The sequence below is a fragment of the Pseudophryne corroboree genome, chromosome 12 (genome assembly GCF_028390025.1).
Source record: "Pseudophryne corroboree isolate aPseCor3 chromosome 12, aPseCor3.hap2, whole genome shotgun sequence".
Lineage (NCBI taxonomy): Eukaryota > Metazoa > Chordata > Amphibia > Anura > Myobatrachidae > Pseudophryne > Pseudophryne corroboree.
Genome location: NC_086455.1, coordinates 19030015 through 19054085, shown reverse-complemented (window position 1 = coordinate 19054085; position 24071 = coordinate 19030015). Strand labels below are relative to the sequence as shown.

The window sequence follows — 24071 nt, the reverse complement described above, 5'->3', positions numbered from 1 at the left end:
CTATATAAATAAAGGGGATGTAGTTAAAATGCCGGCTGTCGGGATCCCGGCGTACAGGCTAGCGATACTGAAATGCTGACAGCCGACAATGCCGACAGCTGGAATTGTCGGCGCACCTGGGCTCTTCACACTCGTCGTAGATGTCCACGACACCCATAGAGTGGGAATAGATCCTGTGGAAAGTGCAGCGAGCCACCGAGCCCGCAGCATAGCGAGCGCAGCATAGCGAGCGCAGCATAGCGAGCGCCGCGTAGTGAGTGCAGCGAGCCCGCAAAGGTACTGTTAGCGCTCGCACCGCTGCCAGCATTCTGGCGGCCAGGATACCGCTGTCGAGAAATTGACAGAAGGCATCCAGTCCACCGGTATAACGTATCACACCCACATAAAGGGCTCAATTGTTCACTATGCTACATAGCCCACGTCAATGGGGATCAGTATTTAATCCCGACTGACGGGATCCCGGTGGTCGAAATACTGACGCTGGAATCCCGACCTCGAGCACAGCGTGTCCCCTCGCAAGCTTGCTGCGCTCGACACGCTTCGGGCCCGTCCCCCTCGGGTGGTGGCATGGACCATCACCCAAGAGGGGTTTCTGGCCGGCGGTCAGGATTCTGACCTTCGGCAGTTCAATGGCTGTCGGTATTTTGGCGTCGGGAATATAACTGCATACCCGTCAAAGATATTATGCAGCCACATACAGTGGGGCAAAAAAGTATTTGGACAGCCACCGATTGTGCAAGTTAACCCACTTACAAAGATGAGAGAGGTCTGTAATTTCCATCATAGGTACACTTCAACTGTGAGAGACAGAATCTGAAAAAAAAAAATAAAAAAAAAAATAGGAAATCACATTGTATGATTTTTAAACAATTTACTTGTATATTCTTGCGGAAAATAAATATTTGGACACCTACCAAGCAGCAAGATTTATGGCTCTCACAGACCTGTTACTTCTTCTTTAAGAAGCTCTTCTATCCTCCACTCGTTACCTGTATTAATGGCACCTGTTTGAACTGGTTATCTGTATAAAAGACACCTGTCCACACCCTCAAACAGTCAGACTGCTACCTCTCCACCATGGCCAAGACCAGAGAGCTGTCTAATGGTACCAGGGACAAAATTGTAGAGCTGCACTAGGCTGGGATGAGCTACTGGACAATAGGCAAGCAGCTTGGTGAGAAGAGATCAACTGTTGGCGCAATTATTAAAAAATGGAAGAAATACAAGATCACTGACAATCTCCCTCGACCTGGGGCTCCATGCAAGATCTCACCTCGTGGGGTATCAATGATCTTGAGAACGGTGAGGAACCAGCCCAGAACTACACGGGGGGACCTGGTCAATGACCTCAAGAGAGCTGGGACCACAGTCACAAAGGTTACCATTAGTAACACACTACGTTGTCATGGATTGAAATCCTGCAGCGCCCGAAAGGTCCCCCTGCTTAAGCCAGCACATGTCCAGGCCCGTCTAAAGTTTCACGGTGACCATCTGGATGATCCAGAGGAGGATTGGGAGAATGTAATGTGGTCAGATGAGAGCAAAATCAAACTTTTTGGTATAAACTCCACTCGCCGTGTTTGGAGGGAGAAGAATGATGAATGGCATCCCAAGAACACCATACCCACTGTGAAGCATGGGGGTGGAAACATCATGCTTTGGGGCTGCTTTTCTGCAAAGTGGACAGGACGACTGATCCGTATTAAGGAGAGGATGAATGGGGCCATGTATCGTGGGATTTTGGGCAAAAACCTCCTTCCCTCAGTAAGAGCATTGAAGATGGAACGTGGCTGGGTCTTCCAGTATGACAATGACCCCAAACACACTGCCCGGGCAACTAAGGAGTGGCTCCATAAGAAGCATTTCAAGGTCCTGGAGTGGCCTAGCCAGTCTTCAGACCTCAACCCAATAGAAAATCTGTGGAGGGAGTTGAAAGTCTGTATTGCCCGGCGACAGCCCCAAAACATGACAGGTCTAGAGAAGATCTGCATGGAAGAGTGGGCCAAAATACCTGCTACAGTGTGTGCAAACCTGGTCAAGAACTACAGGAAACGTTTTACCTCTGTAATTGCCAACCGAGGTTATATTACAAAGTATTGAGTTAAACTTTTTGATTGGCCAAATATTTATTTTCCACAAGAATATACAAATAAATTGTTTCAAAATCATACAATGTGATTTCCTGTGGTTTTTTTTCCCTCCAGATTCTGTCTCTCACAGTTGAAGTGTATCTATGATGGAAATTACAGACCTCTCTCATCTTTTTAAGTGGGTCAAATTGCACAGTCGGTGGCTGTCCAAATACTTTTTTGCCCCACTGTATCCAACATATTATATACAGTAATACCATGTCAAATATTACATAGCTCCATGGCCAGCATATTATATATTACCATGCCAAACATATTACATAGCTCCGTGTCCAGCATATTATATATCACTATGCCAAACATATTACATAGCTCCATGTCTAACATATTATATATCACCATGCTAAACATATTACATAGCTCCATGTTCAGCATATCATATATCTCCCTGTAAAACATTACATATCCCTATGTCCAGCATATCATATATCACCCTGTCAAACATATTACATTGCCCCATGTCCAGCGTATTATATATGATGACCATGTCAAACATATTACATATTACATAGGCCCATGTCCAGCACACCATATATCACCATGTCAAACATATTATATAGCCCCATGTCCAGCATATTATTTATCACCCTGTCAAACATATTACATAGCCCATGTCCAGCATATGATATATCACCATGTCAGACATATTGCATAGCCCCAAGTCCAGCATATTATATATTACCATGTAAAACATATTAAATAGCCCCATGTCAGACATATAATATAACACCATGTGAAATATATTAAATAGCTCCATGTCCAGCAAATTATAGATCACCATGTCAAACATTACATAGCCCCATGTACAGCATGTTATATAACACTGTGTCAAACCTACTATATAGTCTCATGTCCACCATATTATATAACACCATGTCAAACATACTATATAGCCTCATGCCCAGCATATAACATTATATCAAAAATATTATGTAGCCCCATGCTATATAGACCCATGCCCAATATATTATATAACACCATATCAAACATAGTATGTAGCCATATCGATGCCCAGCATATTATATGACACCATATCAAACATATTATATAATAACATGTTCAAGATACTGTTTAGCGTAGCTGGGAACTGATACTGTTCAGTGTTGGGAACCAACTTTTTTGAATCAAGGCGCCCTAGAGTATCTAGGCCTAGGTCAAAAGCTTCTTATTGAGAAATGTAGAAAGAAATATTAAATGAAGTCAATTGTGTTTCTATGTCATCCTTAGGGTTAGTGGTGTGGTGAGGGACAAGATTCACTTCTGTTTGTGCACATAGGGGGTCATTCCGAGTTGATCGTAGCCCTGCATAATTTTGCAGGGCTATGATCATGACAATAGACACACTGCACCCATAGAGTATACTTACCCCTACGGGGTCCCGCGATGGAGGCCCTGCTGTGCGGGCACAGATCACTCGGAAAATGTCCGCCGCGGCCATTTCCGAGTGATTTGCAGGAACAATGCGCGGGCGCCATGTTCCCGGAGACCTGTACATGTACAACCTCTTTAACATTCACACAACATGGACACTACACAGGATGAAGATATCTGGCCAAAAAAGCTTACCATCTAAAAGGAACAGCGGGGTGTTAAGAAAATGCGAGGGAAGGTTCATCAGAAATGTCATTAACAGGATACAGAGGCAGATTCTGAACCACAATAGAGAGGAAATCAGAGGCATAGGAAGGGTTAAAGTGAACAATTTATAGAGGAAACCGCATATCAATGGGTTAATGATTGGTAAAGAAAAATACAGAATACTTGGAAATTGGTCGGGGTTATTGAAAATAAAAATCTCAGGATATCAGCTACTTCCCAGATATCTCTGCAAAGATGTGCAGCCAATGAGTTAAAAAGCATAATACTGCCAGGAACCGGCATGCTCCATAAGAGTCGCAGCAGGGTTGGATGAGCCTGGGCCCTGGACTATGTATATTGGTGCAGTGTTATGCCTCGGTGTATTTTAATGGAATATCTACTTCTGCTGTATGGGAAAGCAGCTAAAAATAGCATCTGTGGGTCTCTCAGGGGCTGTTCATTCTGTGACAGTGACTTGCAGGCACCAGATCTGTATGCAGGGCTGCAACAGGGGGGGGAAACCACAGGATTATTCTCAGTGACACAACCATACACTGGATTTCTTTAAAGCAATATATAATATATTTAAAGCCTTCGGATTTTTCTTTCTTTCTTTTAAATTGGGGAAAAATTAGCTAAAAATAGAAGATTTTTTTTTTCTATTCTTCTACAGAGGGAAGTCTATTTTTTTTCTCTCTCTCTCTCTCTTCCAGACATGAATTTACTGTGGGAATATACAGGGATCTTTCCAACCCAAGGAGGTGCACGGGGCAATCCGAAGGTCCTCACAAGCTTTCATCCAGCAGGGAGAGAAGCTTACCAGGTGAGGCTATAGACAACTGGTAATCCATGTGTGTTTTTGCAAGGATACATGCCGACGGTGCCCCGGGTGCAGATGCTGCAATAGGAACTACAGGCATCCTCTCTACAATTGCCTAAAAAAATCCCTTTTGTACAACCCTCTCTACAAAAACCTGGTTGTCCCCCCCCCAACTATTCATCACCCCTGCCATGTAGTATGTCAATGGTCACTTAGTTTCTTGAGTGATCTATTTTCTCACTTTAGTTATTGGTTTTATTGCACGTGAGTCTACTGCCCCATGTGCTAGTTGCAGGGTTGTTTTTTTTAACCTTTTTTTATTTTTATTTTATTATTATTCTCAATAATTATCACTTTAATACACCATTTGCATTTTAGTCCATAGTTAACCCCCACGTTTTTTTTTTATATTTTGGCTGTGAGACCTGGACCGAGAGATGGTAGCGACACAAATATGAAACAGGGGAGACAAAATAAGGTAGCGCCCCCTCCTTTATTTTTAGAATCATGAAAGGGCGTTTCAGAATTTGCTCGAAATGGGTTAATCCGACAGGCCGTGCAAACCTGATTCCTATGCAATGAAGCATTTGTTCTCTGGCTACCGCTGTATACTACTTGGACGAGAAGCAATGCACTTTACGGCGTGTGGTTTTGCCTCCGATACGGATTAGATCGATGAATTTGAGTATTGATAGTCCCTTAGAGGAGGTGGCGTTTTATTGTCTATGATATTAAGCTCAAAGGCTGCATGAAAAGGCTTGAATAGATTGTTAATTCAATAGCAAACGACAATAAATTCTAAATAATATTGAATGATAGAATAATCTATTGTGGAACGCGCTTGCAATTGCTCTGGGTTATTAACCGCTATATTTCATAATCTGAATAATGAGATAATAATGTGTCACCGGGGAGACGGACAGGCCTCGTTTAGATGCATAATAATTACCCACATTCACTAATTAAATTCTACCAGCCTAACCCTTGTGTTTATTTGCTAAGATCTAAAAGTGTTGCAGCAAATTGTGCTGAATACAGGCTGAGGGTTCTAGACTAGTGCTATAAATATAACAATCCCAGAAAGATCAAAACTCAGTAGGACAGGAGGCACAGCTTAGGTAATAAAAATGTAGTAATAATTATTAATCATTGAATTGCAATCTCATTAGCTGCTCTCCATTCATCCCTGCTCTTGTCCTTTTCCCCAGCTTGCAATAGGTGAGCGCAGAAAATCTGGCATTTGCAAAACACAGCGGTGTAAAAGAGCATTTGAATTGGTAATAGAATGGAGTGTGAGTAGTTATACTCTTGTTCTTTGTGAGCGATAGCTGTATCAAAACACCCTTCACACAGCGTGCGGCAGCTCTCTGTAGCATGACCCGAGCGCATTCATCTGTTGGATAGAAGATAGAGGATGATACAGAATCACATTGAATCATTAACTTCAATACATCCGTCCATGTAGAAGGATGTGTACATAGGGGGTCATTCCGAGTTGATCGCTAGCTGCCGTTGTTCGCTGCGTAGCGATCAGTGAAAAAAAATGGCGAATCTGCACATGCACCGCAATGCGCATGCACGTCGTACGGGTACAAACTCCTTTGTGGTTTTGCACTTGTCCTAGCGACGATTCCAAACGCACAGCCGATTGCAAGGAGATTGACATGAAGTGGGCGTTTCTGGGTGGCAACTGACCGTTTTCAGGGAGTGGTTGGAAAAACGCAGGCGTGGCAGAAAAAAGGCAGGCGTGGCTGGGCGTTCGCTGGGCTGGTGTGTGACGTCAAAATCCGTCCCTCCGTCGTTAGAATCAACGCACAGGAAGAGTAAATACAGGGCTGGTCTTGTTTTGCACAAAAAGATTTTGCAGGCGCTCTGCTGCACAAGCGCTCGCAATTCTGCAAAGCAAAAATACACTCCCCCATGGGCGGCGACAATGCGTTTGCACGGCTGCTAAAAACTGCTAGCGAGCGATCAACTCGGAATGACCCCCATAGTACAATTGCAGCCTTTGTTGCATTGTCCAGTCTCTGCCTCTTTCAAAAGTTATGGCGTTAAGAAGCCTATAGGTATTATTTTTGAAACTGCGCAAATATGTCCGCCATCGTTGTTAAATCGTATATGTCCCCTACTTACAAGTAGCCTGAAAGCTGCCATTTTGTAGCCTGGACAAATATTCAGACTACCAGCTCACTAGTTACTAAGGTAGGGACAGATTAAGGTTTGTGCGGGCCTCAGAGTGACTAGGTGGCCCCTGCCGGCATAACTGCCAATATGTTATACTGGCGTTTCCCCCCGGTATCGTGCATCGTCAACCGCGGTAGCTCCACCCATTATCTACTACTACGGGTGACGCAGAGTCGCATGCCAACCGAAGGCACCGCTACTTGTGACTGAAGGGGAGTAACGGGGCTGTACTGGGGCGTCCTCATGTAGGTAATGTTCATTGAGGGCAGGACAAATGTAATAGTTTGCAATTGCGGGACCTGGCACGGTTCCGGCAAGATTGTCAGTAGATTAAAAAAGCTGCAATCAATTAGTTTATAGGCAAAAGCAACTTGGTTGGATGGAACTGCGGCTGTGTACGTGTATCTATGCCTGTATCAGTGGGCTCTTTGTACCTAGTATACGGATGCTGCAAGTTCATCTCTTGGTAAACTAATCAGCTCTTTTGGATTTCAGTATTATCTGTACGCAGATGATACACAAATCTACCTATTCTCCCCTGATTTGTCACCATCTGTATTGGTCAGGGTCACTGAATGCCTTTCTGCTGCTTCATCTTGGATGACATCTCGCCACCTCAAACTTAATATTTCCAAAACAGAGCTACAGGTACTTCTATTTCCACCGGCCAATAGCAGTTACCAACCTGATATCTCTATCACTGCTGAGAACTCTACAATCATCACTACCCCACTAGTGATGAGCGGATTCGGTTTTACTCGGTTTTACTCGGTTCTCAAAACGGCATCTTATTGGCTCACGGATGTCACGTGTTTTGGATAGCCAATAAGATGCCGTTTTGAGAACCGAGTAAAACCGAGTAAAACCGAACCTCGCTCATCACTATACCCCACAAGCTCGCTGCCTAGGTGTCATACTTGACCCAGAACTGTCCTTTGTTCCCCACATTCAATCTGTCTCAAGATCATGTTACATGATGCATATAAAAAACATATCCAAAATACGACCATATCTTACACAAGACACAGCAAAAACTCTAATCCACGCTCCCGTTATCTCCCGCATTGATTATTGTAATAGTCTCCTGACTGGTCTTCTCACCACTACAATCCATTCTGAATGCAGCAGCGAGGCTAATCTTCCTCGCAAGACATTCATTGTCTGCAAATCCGCTCTGTCAGTCCCTCCATTGGTTACCTGTACTCTACCGCATTCAATATAAAATACATTTACTCACACACAAGGCCATTAACCAAACTACCCCAACGTACATCTCCTCACTCATCTCATAATATCTCCCAACCCGACCTCTCTGATCTTTACAAGATCTACCTCTCTCACCCACACTCTTTACTCGCTCCCACTCACGATTGCAGGACTTTCTTTGGGCTGCACCCACTCTGTGGAATGCCCTGCCACGCACAATAAGACTCTCCTCTAGTCTCCAAACCTTCAAACGTTCCCTGAAAACTCACCTCTTCAAGCTAGATTATCACATTCCAGAACCGCACACTCAACCTTTATAAGCTTTCCTATCCGATTATATCCCCACTGTACAGTCCACACACATCCTCCACATATTTTCTCTTTCTTCACTTTCCCTTCCTCCTGACCCTGGTTCATCATGGCTGTGATGTGATATCATGTAACCCACCTAGAACCATTGCAATCCGGTGGACAAATATGCAATAGATAGTGCCTTTCCTTGTGTATCCATGCCGATTTCCCTATAGATTGTAAGCTTGCGAGCAGGGCCCTCCTACCTCTAACTGTTTATTACCTAGATTTGTTGTATCATTGTGTCCAATCGTAAAGCGCAACGGAATTGGCTACGCTATATAAGAAACTATTAATAAATAAATAATAAGTGAGCAACGATAATGATGTTGGCTATGACACCAAGCATGCAGTCAGAGGGAGGTATGGCCATAGAAATGCATACAACCAGGGGTGCTGACAGGGGTGTGTGTGTTGCCGTTTACTAATTAATAGTGATGAGCGGGTTCGGTTTTACTCGGGCTTGTTGGATGAGCAAAGGGCACAGCCCCCCCCTTCTTACCTGTCAGCCGCCCGCAGCAGCCTCTCTCTGAGGCCCAGCATTTAGTTCCCTGTAAGCTATGTGTGAGTGATTACGGACAATTCGTGTGGATCTCTGAATCAGACCCATAATATGCCTCATGACCTGCTTGCTGTGTCAGATTTGGTGAGGATCCAGGACATGATAGGACAGTGTTACCAGGATGAGGGCCGGATTAAGCCTTGGGGGACCCGGAGCACTTATAACAGGGGGCTCGGGAGAAGTGTGTATGTGGGGGGGGGGGGGGGGGGGGTGTGCATATTAGTTTGTGCATACCTCCCAACATGACCCATTCCCGGAAGGACAAAACACTCTCTACCTGTACTTTCCTCTTAATATATGATTGGGGTCACCTGTGTTGAACTACAGTATTAATTGATAAGAAAGGTGTTTCAACAGAGGTGATTGCAATCATAAAGCGGAAACTCCAGGTAGAGAGCATTTTGTCCCTCTTGGAATGGGTCATGTTGGGAGGTATGGATTGTGTAGATAAAATTTTGTATAAATGGTGTATATTAGATTTAAATGAATAGTTTAATAATGCTTGGGTACAGTTTATAGCGCCACATAATTGTGAGGCAACTATTTTGGGTACAGTTTATAGCGCCACATAATTGTGAGGCAACTATTTTTTATAAAGTTTACTTACAGTGGAACAAAGACAATTTAAACAACCTTAAAATACACATAGAAAAGTAAAATGTATAATTTATCTTGCCACATGCAAGAATAGCAGAAGCCTCTGTACTACTTACACACTGGGACAGGACTCAGGAGGACCCTGTGTCTTCCCCCTTCCCCCATCTCTAGCCCCAAATGCTCTCATTACATAGCAGGTAACACAGGACCCAGACACCCAGGTGGGGAGGAGGAGAAGCTGGGATCTCTGGGCCAATTACAGCTCTTTTGCCCTCCTATCTCTCCTCTGGTCAGGAAGCTCTGTCATTAGCTCATGAAACCTAATAATCCTGTGTCTATGCTTTGACTGCATACTGTCCCGCTCACACTCTGTCTGCCTATTTCAGCTGCTGCACAAGAGGGAGAACTAGTGATGTCAGTGTGCTCCAGCTGGGGGGGGGGGGGGGGGAGTACAGTATCCCCTGCACTCCCCCTTAATCTGGCTATGCATAGGACATGATAGGACAGTGCATGGTTATATAGCCCAGTATATAACAGAACAACTTGTGGATGACAGCCTAGGTCTATAAATGCCAGACATCATTCAAATAAGAGCAAATCCTAAAACAGGATCTGTCAATCCATTGAGGATGTATGACGCTGATTTACATGCACAGTGGACCAGGAGCTTGCACTTCTTCTGATGGAATAGGAATGGCTGCTTTGGATGCATAAGAAATATTGCCCCTATCCCTACTAATAGCCAGAAACATGACTGCTCCTATGTGGTTATAACCATTCTCTCTTAAACCCACACCTAACCGCCAACAATGACATCATGCCACCAATGGGTTTTATCAGTGCCGCAGCAGAAGCCCTGGCTATAAAATGCTGGAGGTATCACTGAAAGGGAGGTACTCCTAGTGTGGCTGCCACCTTTCACTATGCTCATATGTGAGTGATTTACTGCAAAGCAGTACAGCACTGAATGTACACTTCAATATGTGTCACTAAGTACCCACCTTTCATCTGCCACGTTCCCTATGTACTGGAAATGCCTCTGAGATGCCTGTGTCCAGTACATATGACGGTAACAGGCACTTTTGGCTAAGGGCCTGTTTCAGAGATGTACGTAAGTCTGATGGTTTATGTGCATTTCCCATGTTTAGAGCAGCAGTGTCATTTGGGGGGTGCGGTGCGGGCGGCGCTGCCTGTATTTTCTCGGAGCGCCAAGGCCAGTGTCTGCGATTTCTGATGGAGAAATATACTGGCCTCACAAGAGGGGCAGGGGGCAGCCAGTCTGAGTGAGCTAATAGGCCCTACACACTTGGCGATATTTTGAAAGATATGAACGATCTCGTTCATAAATGAACGAGAACTCGTTCATATCTTTCAGTGTGGAGACTCCAGCGATGAACGATGCGCATCCCCGCGCTCGTTCATCGCTGATCTCCCGTCGGCTGTGCATGCAGGCCAATATGGACGATCTCGTCCATATTTGCCTGCACTTCAATGCAGCCGGGTGACGGGGGGGGTGAAGAAACTTCACTCCCCCCGTCACTGCCCACCCGCCGCCGGGTTGCTCGTCGGCCGTATCGGCCGTCGGGCACCTCGGCGGCGCATCGCCGAGTGTGTAGGGCCCTTTAGGCTCAGCTGGTGCCGTCTTCAGCGCAGCATTCCGGTCTGAGATGCTGGCAGGAGGCGTGTTCTTCCTTTAGACGCCTCCTACAGAAATTGCCATATTTGCGCACAGCACATTACCATAAGACACATCCGAGCTATCTACCATAGGTTTCTATGGGGGCTGCTTACATTTACTAAGCTCTAGAATGCAAAACCTTCCGTAGCTTTTACCTGGTATCTAATGCCATCGTCAGATAATAATGGACTTCTAGGGGAACCCTTCATTAAATACAATGATTGTTCAACAAGGAAGATTTGAGAACAAGTTTTCCCTGTTTGCTATCTTTAAGTTCAAGTTTGCCGGCACTCCAGGGACAAGGAGCACAAAATTGTGCTGCTCTCTGTGTAACATGTGCGCCCTTGTGCTGCACTCTTTGTAACACGTACGCCTTTGAGCTGCACTCTGTGTAGCACGTGCGCCTTTGTGCTGCGCTCTGTAACACGTGCGCCTTTGTGCTGCGCTCTGTGTAACACGTGCGCCTTTGAGCTGCACTCTGTAACACGTGCGCCTTTGAGCTGCACTCTGTAACACGTGCGCCTTTGTGCTGCGCTCTGTGTAGCATGTGCGCCTTTGTGCTGCGCTCTGTAACACGTGCGCCTTTGAGCTGCACTCTATGTAGCATGTGCGTCTTTGTGCTCCACTCTGTGTAACACGTGCGCCTTTGTGCTGCACTCTGTGTAACACGTGCGCCCTTGTGCTGCACTCTTTGTAACACGTACGCCTTTGAGCTGCACTCTGTGTAGCACGTGCGCCTTTGTGCTGCACTCTGTAACACGTGCGCCTTTGTGCTGCGCTCTGTGTAACACGTGCGCCTTTGAGCTGCACTCTGTAACACGTGCGCCTTTGAGCTGCACTCTGTGTAGCACGTGCGCCTTTGTGCTGCGCTCTGTAACACGTGCGCCTTTGTGCTGCGCTCTGTAACACGTGCGCCTTTGTGCTGCGCTCTGTGTAACACGTGCGCCTTTGAGCTGCACTCTGTAACACGTGCGCCTTTGTGCTGCGCTCTGTGTAGCATGTGCGCCTTTGTGCTGCGCTCTGTAACACGTGCGCCTTTGAGCTGCACTCTATGTAGCATGTGCGTCTTTGTGCTCCACTCTGTGTAACATGTGCGCCTTTGTGCTGCGCTCTGTAACACGTGCGCCTTTGAGCTGCACTCTATGTAGCATGTGCGTCTTTGTGCTCCACTCTGTGTAACACGTGCGCCTTTGTGCTGCACTCTGTGTAACACGTGCGCCTTTGAGCTGCACTCTGTGTAACATGTGCACCCTTGTGCTGCGCTCTGTAACACGTGCACCTTTGAGCTGCACTCTATGTAGCATGTGCGCCTTTGTGCTCCACTCTGTGTAACACGTGCGCCTTTGTGCTGCACTCTGTGTAACACGTGCGCCTTTGAGCTGCACTCTGTGTAACACGTGCGCTTTTGTGCTGCACTCTGTAACACGTGCGCCTTAGAGCTGCACTCTGTGTAGCATGTGCGCCTTCGTTCTGCGCTGTGTAACACATGCGCCTTTATGCTGCACTCTGTGTAACACATGCGCCTTTGTGCTGCACTCTGTGTAACACGTGCACCTTCGTTCTGCGCTCTGTGTAACACGTGCGCTTTTGTGCTGCAAAAGCAGTGTAAAATGTGCACCTCAGAATATTTTGCACATGCACAATTGCAAATAATCGCTCACCTACATGAACATCGGCATTGCGCGCCTATTGCGTGAGACTCGGATGCAGGCCCGTGATACAATATAGCCAATTAGGTAAATCATGAATGTCCGCATATATAAGACCAGCGAACTTAGCGAATGTTCATAAATCGGCCTCTAATGGAGATTTATAAACCATCTATGACAACCCTTAAAACTAGGCACAAAGGGGGTCATTCCGACCCGATCGCACGCTGCAGATGTTCACAGAGATCGGGTCTGAACTGCGCATGCGCCTCGACCGCAATGCACAGATGCGTCGCTGCCCGGCGACGGGAAATGCCGGGCAGCGTGGGACCTTACGAAGAACGCGATCGCAGCAGCAATCGCAAGGTGAGTAACAGCAAGAAGGCGTTTGTGGGTGGCATCTGACCGTTTTCTGGCAGTGTTTGGGAAAACGCAGGCGTGTCCAGGCGTTTGCAGGGCGGGTGTCTGACGTCAATCCCGGGACCTGACAGGCTGATGTGATCGCAGCGGCTGAGTAAGTTCAGAACTACTCAGAAACTGCACAAAAACTTTTTGCACAGCTGCCCTAAACAAGCGATCGCACACTTGCACAGCTAAAATACATTCCCCCATAGGTGGCGACTATCTGATCGCACGGCTGCAAAAAAATGCTACCGTGCGATCAACTCGGAATGAGGGACAAATTCCTTTTATGGTGGTGTTTAAAAAAAGACCATAAAATGGGTGTAAACCTTGGACTTTCGGACGGCGGACTGCTGGGCGTGCTTGCGCACATATAGAGAACTTTGCGGGTCCTCAGATTTTGCAGTTCACAAATCATCCTGCAGTTTATAGTGAGGCGGCTTGTTTATTACAGACATATGAAGAGGCAGACGGACTCAACGATTGCAATAACTGTTTTATGCCTTTGACAAGACACAAGCTGCTGTGCTGAGCTGTACTTCTTGCTTCCCTAGCTGATCATCACGATAAGGAGGATGTGTTTCTGGAGCAAATCCTAAGGTTACATCATTTTAACTATACAGACGCACTGAACCAAACAGCTCGTGACTTGAGTATCTGCCTCTTGAAATGTGTGAAACTTGTAACATAAGGCTTGAAAATGTCCTGATTGTCTTTAGTTCTTATTAACTAGTTGTGGTGTAGCTGCTAAGCTGACATTAGTGCCCTGATTCAGATCCATTCGCAATAGCGATGTTCACGTAAGTGGGCGATATTCTGCTACCGTGCGTGCATGAAAATCCTTAAGTATTCTTGCGGCACATGCATGAAACAGTGAGTACGCACAAAGCTGCACACGGTTTCAGAAATGTCTTGGACAAGTGATGGAAGTTACTGGGGGGGAGTGACAGGTAGGTGGCTGACGCTGACATTGAGTGTCTCAACCCATGAATGCAATAAAATATACCACACCCTTTAGGGGGGCTGTCTACCGTCCTGGAGAACTGCACAATATACCGGAGTCTGTATTCCGGACAGTGGGGGTTATTCAAAGATATGCAGCCACATCTGCATTCATCTCCGCACATACTGGGGGTTGCCCTCTAATGCGTCTGCAATTAGATTGCGAAGACATTGGATCTAAGGTTGACCCGTCAGGCGGTCATATATATATTTTTTTTTGGGGTGTAGCTGCATGTGACGTTACGCAGCCACCCTTAACGTCGTGACGACACCTCTCTGACGGCCGCCACTGTCAATCACTCTGCGGCCACATCCTTCCTGTGTAAGATCGCGCACTGCGATGCGCAGACCAGATAGACGCGGCCGCTGCTTGCGTCCGTGCGGCTGTGTGTATCTCTGAATTAGGCCCAGTGTGCATTGTATACAGACGCTGCGGAGGATGCATAACCCACATAGCAACACATTTTAGCAGTCTTCCCTGCTGCCAGTATCTCCCTTGGTTTCTTCTGACAGTAGCACCAGCCTAGGAGGCCTAGGGGGGATATTCAATTTGTCTCCGAAGAGACATCGGGAGTAAAAACCCCCGATGTTTCTTCAGGTGCTGCGGTCGGGCTATTTAATTAGCTCGGCCGGTAACGAGTGCAGTTACACCCGTAAACACACAGGTTCAGTGAAACCTGTGTGTTTTTGGGTGAAATAGCTCCAGTTTCGGATGAAAACGGGGCTGTTATAGGGCATTTTGCTTCGCCTGCCGGAGGCAGCGCCACTTTACACCCGCAATCGTTGCGAGCAAATTGAATATTTCCCCTAGTGTATAAGTCACACTTCGTCTTATTTCTGTCATTCATTTGCAAATAATAAGAAATGGTGCCCAAATGAAAATAATCTGTAATGATGATCCTGCATAATCCCAGCAAAACTGTTACCCATGAGGGGATAGCCGGCAATTCCTCTGTCCACGGATTTCATGACATGCCTGTACTGTATACACAGGGCAATTGTAGCCTGAAAATGACACATGCAAATTGCCTCATGGATTTCACCAATCAATTATATGTAGTCTATTCAATTACGTAAACCGACCTCTTATTCTCTGAAGAGCAGAATCACTTCCCAGACCTCTGCCTGGGCTGCTTTCCTGTGTCTCCCGAGGCTTCTGCCAATTTTCCTACATGCTACTTCTGTCTAACACAGTATATACTGTACACGTGTATGTGACTGTACGTACACTATATGGCCCTCATTCCGAGTTGTTCGCTCGTTCTTTTTCATCGCATCGCAGTGAAAATCCGCTTAGTACGCATGCGCAAAGTTCGCACTGCGACTGCGCCAAGTAACTTTACTATGAAGAAAGTATTTTTACTCACGGCTTTTTCTTCGCTCCGGCGATCGTAATGTGATTGACAGGAAATGGGTGTTACTGGGCGGAAACACGGCGTTTCAGGGGCGTGTGGCTGAAAACGCTACCGTTTCCGGAAAAAACGCAGGAGTGGCCGGAGAAACGGTGGGAGTGCCTGGGCGAACGCTGGGTGTGTTTGTGACGTCAACCAGGAACGACAAGCACTGAACTGATCGCACAGGCAGAGTAAGTCTGGAGCTACTCTGAAACTGCTAAGTAGTTAGTAATCGCAATATTGCGAATACATCGGTCGCAATTTTAAGAAGCTAAGATTCACTCCCAGTAGGCGGCGGCTTAGCGTGAGCAACTCTGCTAAATTCGCCTTGCGACCGACCAACTCGGAATGAGGGCCAATATACATGCACAGTACTGTGCAAAAGTTTTAGGCAGGTGTGGAAAAAATGCTGCAAAGTAAGAATGCTTTCAAAAATAGAAGCGTTAATAGTTTATGTTTATCAATTAACAAAATGCAAAGTGAATGAACAGAGGAGAAATCTAAATCAAATCAATATTTGGTGTGATCACCCTTTGCCTTCAAAACAGTATCAATTCTTCTAGGTACACTTGCACACAGTTTTTGAAGTAACTCGGCAGGGAGGTCGCTCCAAACATCTTGGAGAACTAACTACAGATATTCTGTGGATGTAGGCTTGCTCAAATCCTTCTGTCTCTAAGCGGGGTAACACCCACAAAAAGCAGCACTGGCTAAGGGAGGGAGAAGCACATGAGGGAGGAGGGCCCTGCTCGTGAGAGCTTACAGTGGGAGAGACAAACAGAAGTGACAGAGAAGGGTAAAAAGACAAAGTACAAGTTTTCTTACATAAAAGTGTAACAAATAATAATCACATATACAGATGGAGAATGTTTCTTTTGCCCATATGGCGGAACGGGGGACCCTGAAACGTGGAATGTAAGCCGATGAGCCATATGCTGGGCTCCATCTGTATTATTACTTGTGCCTTTGTTTAGCTAAGGGAGCATTGCGCTATTGAGCAATGTTTTGTGTGACGGGAGCTGAGCTGCGCCCCTTGTGACAGAGGAATGTGGTCCATGTATACTCTGGTGAGGACAGGTACCGTGCATTCACGTGACAAGACAGAACTATTCTCTGTGATAATGGAGATTCATTTATATAGCCTTCTAGAACATGTCCACATATTATGTATGACCTGTGGTCTGGACATGCTCAGGAGAATAGAGTGATACGCTGATGGTCCTCCAAGGTGACCAGCAGTGATAGTGAGACCAGGGTCGAAACTAGGATTTACGCCACCCGGGGCAAGGTAGTAAGTTTTGCGCCCCCTCAAAAAAACAAAAAAAAACAAAAAACCCTGTCAGACTTAAATAATGAGATTATCAGAAATTTTTTAAAAAGGGAATGCTATGGGACAATATTCCCTTATGTGCCTCAAATGCCCCATGCGTCACATGCCCCGCCAGTGTGTTCAACTACATGCTCCTCTGTGTGTCCCCATACAGTGCACTATATCATAACACTTCATCAATGCACTACACTCCCCTATACACTGCACTACATCACTATACTACATCCCCTAAAGCCGGCATAGTAGAGATCCCAGGAACTGGAGCTAACCCGCACAGCGTCGGCGCCGGCTGTGGGCAGACAGGTTGGTCAGAGCCATTGCCCTGGGAGCTGTCTGCTCTCTCACTGTAGCACCACAGCACTGCCGGTAAAAAACAAAACAAAAAACCCTGCTCCTCTGTAACTCCTTGGCGCCCCCTCAAATCCTGCACCCGGGGCACATGCAGTTACGGCCCTGGTGGGACCAGTTCAACATGGTAACACCTTAGGGGGAAAACCAAACTTACATAACAACTCTGAACACCAGACCAGCATTGGCACTTGGCTAAAGGTAAGTGATTCCCGTAAGTTATTAGTTAGATTGCATTTCCAAGTTAGGGTTCCGTAGCAGCGATGGAGCCACTTCAGGAACGCCTCTGTCAGCAGTCTAAAAAGCTGGGCTCTATCATCGAGAATGGTAACAGTGGTTCTCAAACTGTGTGCGGGACACTTGCAGGGGTGCCCTGGGTTGGTGGTCCAGGACCAATTCAAAATATTTATTGCCAATGTAATAGGCAAAACCAGTGCTGGTGGCTGCCAATCATAGAATATGTGGACAAACAGAAGCAAATCTTGTCCCTCACCACACAACTGAACCTAAAGATGACATATAAACATAATGTACTTAGTGTAATATTTTTTTCTAAATTTCTCAATAAAAATCTTTTGGCCTAGAGGTGCCGTGAAAAAAATTCTGATACTCTGGGGCGCCGTGATTCAAAAAAGTTTGAGAACCACTGGTATAACACTATATAACGGAACAACAAAAATATTTTTTTGTTTCTTTATAAAGCAAGGGGGGTCATTCCGAGTTGTTCGCTCGCAAGTGAATTTTAGCAGATTTGCTCATGCTAAGCCGCCGCCTACTGGGAGTGAATCTTAGCATCTTAAAATTGCGAACGATGTATTCGCAATATTGCGATTACACACCTCGTAGCAGTTTCTGAGTAGCTTCAGACTTACTCGGCATCTGCGATAATTTCACTGCTTGTCGTTCCTGGTTTGACGTCACAAACACACCCAGCGTTCGCCCAGACACTCCCCCGTTTCTCCAGCCACTCCTGCGCTTTTTCCGGAAACGGTAGCGTTTTTTCCCACACGCCCATAAAACGGCCTGTTTCCGCCCAGTAACACCCATTTCCTGTCAATCACATTACGATCGCCAGAACGATGAAAATGCCGTGAGTAAAATTCCTAAGTGCATAGCAAATTTACTTGGCGCAGTCGCAGTGCGGACATTGCGCATGCGCATTAAGCGGAAAATCGCTGCGATGCGAAGATTTTTACCGAGCGAACAACTCGGAATGACCCCCAATGTTTAATGTTCTTTTTGCAACTCATGATATATTTTCAAGAAATTCAAAAACAAATTGCATTAGAGATCATAAAAAAAATATTGTGACTATGACCATCAAATGACACCGTAAGTTTTTGTCATAGGTTTAAGATGTATTGGCATGGCACCGTAATAAATGGGCTGTTTATATTTTCACAGGAAGAATACCTGCTTGCGGGATGTGCCTATCCAAAACGCCATAGTGCTTCCGTCTTAGCTTAGCAGACAATCCATCTGTCCCTGGAGCACGCTACCAATGAGAGACTCTACCATGTTGCATACAGAGGGGAGTGCCTTACTGAAGGCGGTGTGGCAGGGAAAATTTAGACTGACGCGCCTCTTGCTGGAGGGAGGAGCTTACATCAATGAAGGCAATTCCCAAGGTGAAACCCCATTGATGGCAGCCTGCTTAGCCAAATATGATGACCCCCAGAACAAGTCCAGGATGGTCAAATACCTTCTGGAAAACGGGGCTGACCCTAATATGCCGGACAAGATGGGTAAAACGGCTTTAATGCACGCTTGCTGCAATCTGACCGGGGCCAGCGTGGTGTCAGTGTTGCTGGAGCATGGCTCGGACCCCAGTATGAAGGACTACTCAGGCACATCTGCTCTTATGTATGCGATTAACAAGGGTGACCGAGACACCCTAAGGGTCCTCTTGGATGCTTGCAAAGCTAGAGGCAAAGAGGTCATCATCATCACCACTGATACTTCTCCTTCTGGGACCAAAAAGACAAAGCAGTATCTCAACTCACCTCCCTCTCCGGGAATCGATGAAAAACAATCACCAGCGATCTGCATGTCACCCTCGGACATTGACCTAAAAACATCCCTGTCTCCGGCAAGTGAGAAAGAAGAAGCGCGAGATGTCTTCAACTTTAACATGGGTTCCAGGCTTACTTGCCCTACATCCAGCAAATTAGAAGTTAAAACCTCCGACCACATACCTATAAAAGGTAGGATAGTGAACAAGAAGCAATTGAAGAGACTAAACTCAGAACCTTGGGGCTTGGTGGCTCCATCTGTCCTGGCTGCGTCTCACCTTGCTGTACCCACAGAGAAACCTACTCTTGTAGAATCTGAAGAAAATCTAATTGCAGACGTAAACAACTTGTCAATTAAAAAAAGACCCTTGCTCTCTAGACGTCATAGCATAGAGGGTCAAGATTCATCTTGCTTTAAAACTGGAGAGCAGTCTTCTGAGGAAGATCCCACAGGACCAGATTCTTCATGGGCTGACAAAGTCCTGTTTAGCCACCTCCACCAACCACTGTCACGGCGCAACACAGCACCCGAGGCTCAGGAAACATCCAGTGCCACCTTGGCTCCAACCATTGGGGCTAATTTACGAGCGGTTCCCCATCACAAACTGACACGTATGGAACATTATGAATCAGATTCCCATCTGTGCCCTGATTCTATTCCAGGTTCCCCAGACTCTGGGCGTGTGTCCTTGGAAAGGAGGAAATATAATGCTTCTCCATTAACACTTTTCACTAGTTCCTCACGGGAATCACTGGAGAGTATTCCCAGTGCTGTCTCTCCGATGTCTGTCCGTCGTAGGACCCCCGGGCTGCTGGAAAGGCGAGGATCTGGGACTCTACTTTTGGATCACATATCTCACACCAGACCAGGTTTCTTACCACCACTGAACGTCAACCTCAATCCTCCAATCCCAGACATCAGAGCGAATGGAAAAGCTCCTTCACCAGTTCATGGCAGCCAGAAGACCCTCATTCCTGTGGCCCCAACCTCTCCCAAACACTTTGACGCCAAAGCCAAGAAGAAGCTGATAAGAAGGCATTCTATGCAAACAGAACAGATCAAACAACTGGCCAGCTTTCAGAATCTCTTTACTCAAAACGAGTCCTCCAACTAAGGGTCCACTAAGAGGAAAGGAAAGAAGCTCTAACATGAGGAATATAATATCTTGTAATAGTCTCAAGTTCATATGTAATTGCTCCTATACCTTGTTAGTGGCTCACCATGGTGTCCTTCCGTAGATTTGTGTACAATAAGTATGGATAAACAGGAAATGATGCTTCCACTGCAATCACAGCCTATTTCCAAAACCTATCTAGGATCTGAAGAGGTTTATGAAGTCTTTGCATATATGTGTGAATGTAACTAGTAGAACTGTGAAAGTCGGCGTCTTCAAATTTACATGCTTAGCGGCCATTTAGGTTTAAGAAACCTGAAAACTTCCCTGGGAACCAAATGACTTCCTGTCTGTAATTCATTATCTCATTAGTTTAAGCTGACAAATCTTAAAGTGAATGGGAAACCAGCAAAAACAGAGAGAGAAAAAAACTACTCTTCCCCGTGGCGAGGGTACTGAAAGGGTGTAAATTCTGCAATAAGACAATGGATTGTTAGAATCCATGCAGTGTAATATTGTCAATATATTTTACTTATAAAATAGATGTCTTTTTTTTGCTACTGCTGGAGAAGTCATTTGAACCATAATCGTGATCTGCGACATATTTTAAGGTTTCAAACAGGGTCAATCTGAGCTTTGATTAAGAAATACTGTTCTGTACCTGCTTAGACATGATGAACTGGTGCTGATCATTGGGTCTGAAAATTACCTTCTGGCGCCATCTTCTGGCAACCTGTGAGAAGATACTTTTTTTTTTTTTATCGCTACCAGGTTTTGTGTATTAGTAGTAGCAGGGTGTGAAAGGTTCATATGAGAGAGAGAGAGAGAGAGAGAGAGAGAGAGAGAGAGAGAGAGAGAGCACTTATATATATTTGACATATCTACTAAGGCTTCTGCTTGGTAAATATCACCAAATAAGATTTTTTTATTTAAATGAAAGTAGAAAATAGAGGAGTTTATCCGTTTTTTTTTAACGAACTTTTGGTCCAGTGAAAACATTCCTGACAAAGCACACACACAGAAAGTGTTTACATTTCTTTCTGTATAATTAATAACATATGAATGTAACAGTAGATACATTAGATTAGGCAAGGCTGCCATCAGAAATTGTGGGGCCCGGGACTGACAAAATAGACAGATCCCCTCCCTCCCCCCCCCCCCCCCAAAAAAAAAAGTCTGCCGCACTGCTCCACCCCTATGTGATGTCATACATTGTGACGTTACATTTGGATGAAGTTTTTCGGACCTACAGGAATGGATCACAGAGAGCTGGTGTGCAGATGAGGCTTGTTTTAGGAAGTCCTCCCTGTGCATCAGCCTACTGTTGATTCACAGACTGGTGAAGCTCTACAGGTATTGGCTGTAGGAGCCATGGGTGGGCCCCCCTCTCTGTAAAGACCCGGGACACTGGTCCCCACAGTCCCCCCTGATGCCTGCCCTGTGATTAGGAGATATTTGCAACATTATGTTTAACTTACAGTATTTTACAGCAGCACTTTGTCCTACAGTATTTACCAGTGTGTGTGTTTATAGATGGGACATTAATTCACTGTCTATGGTGCAGTACGATGCAGCCACATTATTTAATAAAAACTAAAAAAAAAACTGAGAAACTCTGCACTCAACTAGCACATTCCAAACAGTATTCTGTATAGAGATGGGATATTACTTCCACATATTGCAATATATGTAAAGCTGGTCAACTGCATCTAAGTCTTCCCGTCTGGCCAGTCCTGCACTGCCCCTTATAAATGTAAATATGACAATTCCGCTGCTTCCTTCACACTATTTATTAGCAGTTACTTATATAGCGCCAACATATCGCGCTGTGCTTCACAATTGGGAACAAAACAGTAAAAAAACAAGACTGGGTAATAACAGACAGGCATAAAGGTAAGAAGACCCTGCTCGCAAGCTCTCAATCTGCACTAGATATGACACAGATTTTAAACAAAAGCTATACTGACACAATGAATACAGAGGGATACACAGATTTGATTATGTAAACACATATTTAAATATATACACACACAAACAAGCAAACACACGCACACATACACACACACATGTAAAGGATGGAGAAAACATTTTTAGTGACGGAACCAAAATGACTGATTGCGTTTAATGCTGCACTAGAGTTTTTGCACAGGTGCGAGCATTATGCCCATTACTGTACCCAAAATATTGGTTCAGCCTAGAATCATTGCATAATCTATGTATTTGACATGTTTCAGCCCTATGAGAATTATTTTTTCATTGTAATTTCTGTATGCTCATTCCAAGAAATTAATCTAATTAGGTTTCAAAGAAAGCATTGTCCAGATTCCAGAATTATCTGTTTTAATGTCCAATATCTTATTTTTTTAAAATTTGTTTCACAGAGCCAATGATTTTATGCAACATTTTAATTAAAAAGTTGTCATTGTAATCAGCATACTGATCAACTGATGAACCACGGTCCCTCTCCAAGGAATATACCTAGTTGCTTTAAGCTGGTCAAAGCATGCTTTAATATTTGGGTAAAATATTCCAGCTACAACCCAGTTCCAGAAGATTACTAAGCTGGGTTCCAGCATTCTGGCTACCCAGCAGGTCTATTCACTCCTGCATGATTCCGGTGCCTGCCTAGCTAATAAAATACTGGCTCAGCAGCATGGCCTGTCCCAGGTAGATTACCTTTTGGGATCTGGCTATACTTAGGACAAATCAATCCTGAAATGTGACTGGTCATCTTTAACAAAGGAAAAGACCAGGGGCGTCTCTAGAGAGGAGGGGACCCATGTGCAGACTCCGTGTGTGGGCCCCCTCCTCTCCCGCAGCCGTCACGCCGCTGCTAGCGCTCTCAGCGCTCTAGACTCTGGCACAGTGCCAGAGTCTACAGCGCATGCGCAGGACTACGAAAAATGTCCGCCGCGCCATTTTTCCAGGGTCCTGCGCATGCGCCGTAGACTCTGGCACTGTGCCAGAGTCTCTAGTGGTCAGTGCGCTAGCAGCGACGTGACAGCTACGGGAGAGGAGGGGGCCCACACACTGTCAGCGATGGACTCCAGAAAGGTAAGTATAGGAGAAATGGGTGCAGGGTGTGCGGCCCCCCCAGGACTCAGGGGCCCGTGTGCACCACACACACACTGCACCCATTATAGAAACGCCAATGGAAAAGACATGTATCTCAAACACTCATATTTGTTAATTATCGATTTTTGAACCTGCTTATTGCTGCAATATGAAATTAAGAATTGCGTTAATGTGCTAAAGAACACCCGCAGGGACAGGGACCCTTTAAGCTACGACTGCACATGCACAGTCAGCTGACTATGCATGCTCAGGTAGCCATTACCGGGGAGGGATCCTATGGATCCCTCTCCCAGTCATTTCTGCAAAGAGTAGGCTATAGGCTAGAATGACTTCTGCAATAAAGCAGTCCCCAAGGAAACATATGGGGGCTTCTTCTGCAAACAAATAAAATGGGAGACTGCAGCAGCTATCTGCAACACCTGCTCCGGTTCCCTGCACATACATTCAGGGGAAACTTAATATGTGCTGCTGTCCCCTGAAAATGCGTGTTGTGGGGTTATATCCCACATATATTGATAAATAGGCCCTTATTCTTGAATTATACAACACCCCATAACCACTATTGGTAACATTAAACACTTGTGCATTTATTGTGTCAGTACAACACAGCTAAACAAA

The 24071-nt window shown here is 45.5% G+C and overlaps 2 protein-coding genes across 2 annotated transcripts in view; one reads left to right on the top strand and one right to left on the bottom strand.

Annotated features, from left to right (window-relative positions):
• The window catches only part of POLR3GL (RNA polymerase III subunit GL), a 188489-nt gene that overhangs the window by 102992 nt on the left and 61426 nt on the right, over nucleotides 1–24071 (bottom strand). The window lies entirely within an intron of this gene.
• Nucleotides 4095–23166, top strand: ANKRD34A (ankyrin repeat domain 34A). Its single transcript, XM_063947138.1, has 2 exons — nucleotides 4095–4551; nucleotides 18656–23166. Exon 2 carries the CDS (start codon nucleotides 18753–18755, stop codon nucleotides 20376–20378), a length of 1626 nt encoding a protein of 541 aa, XP_063803208.1. The 5' UTR covers nucleotides 4095–4551; nucleotides 18656–18752; the 3' UTR covers nucleotides 20379–23166.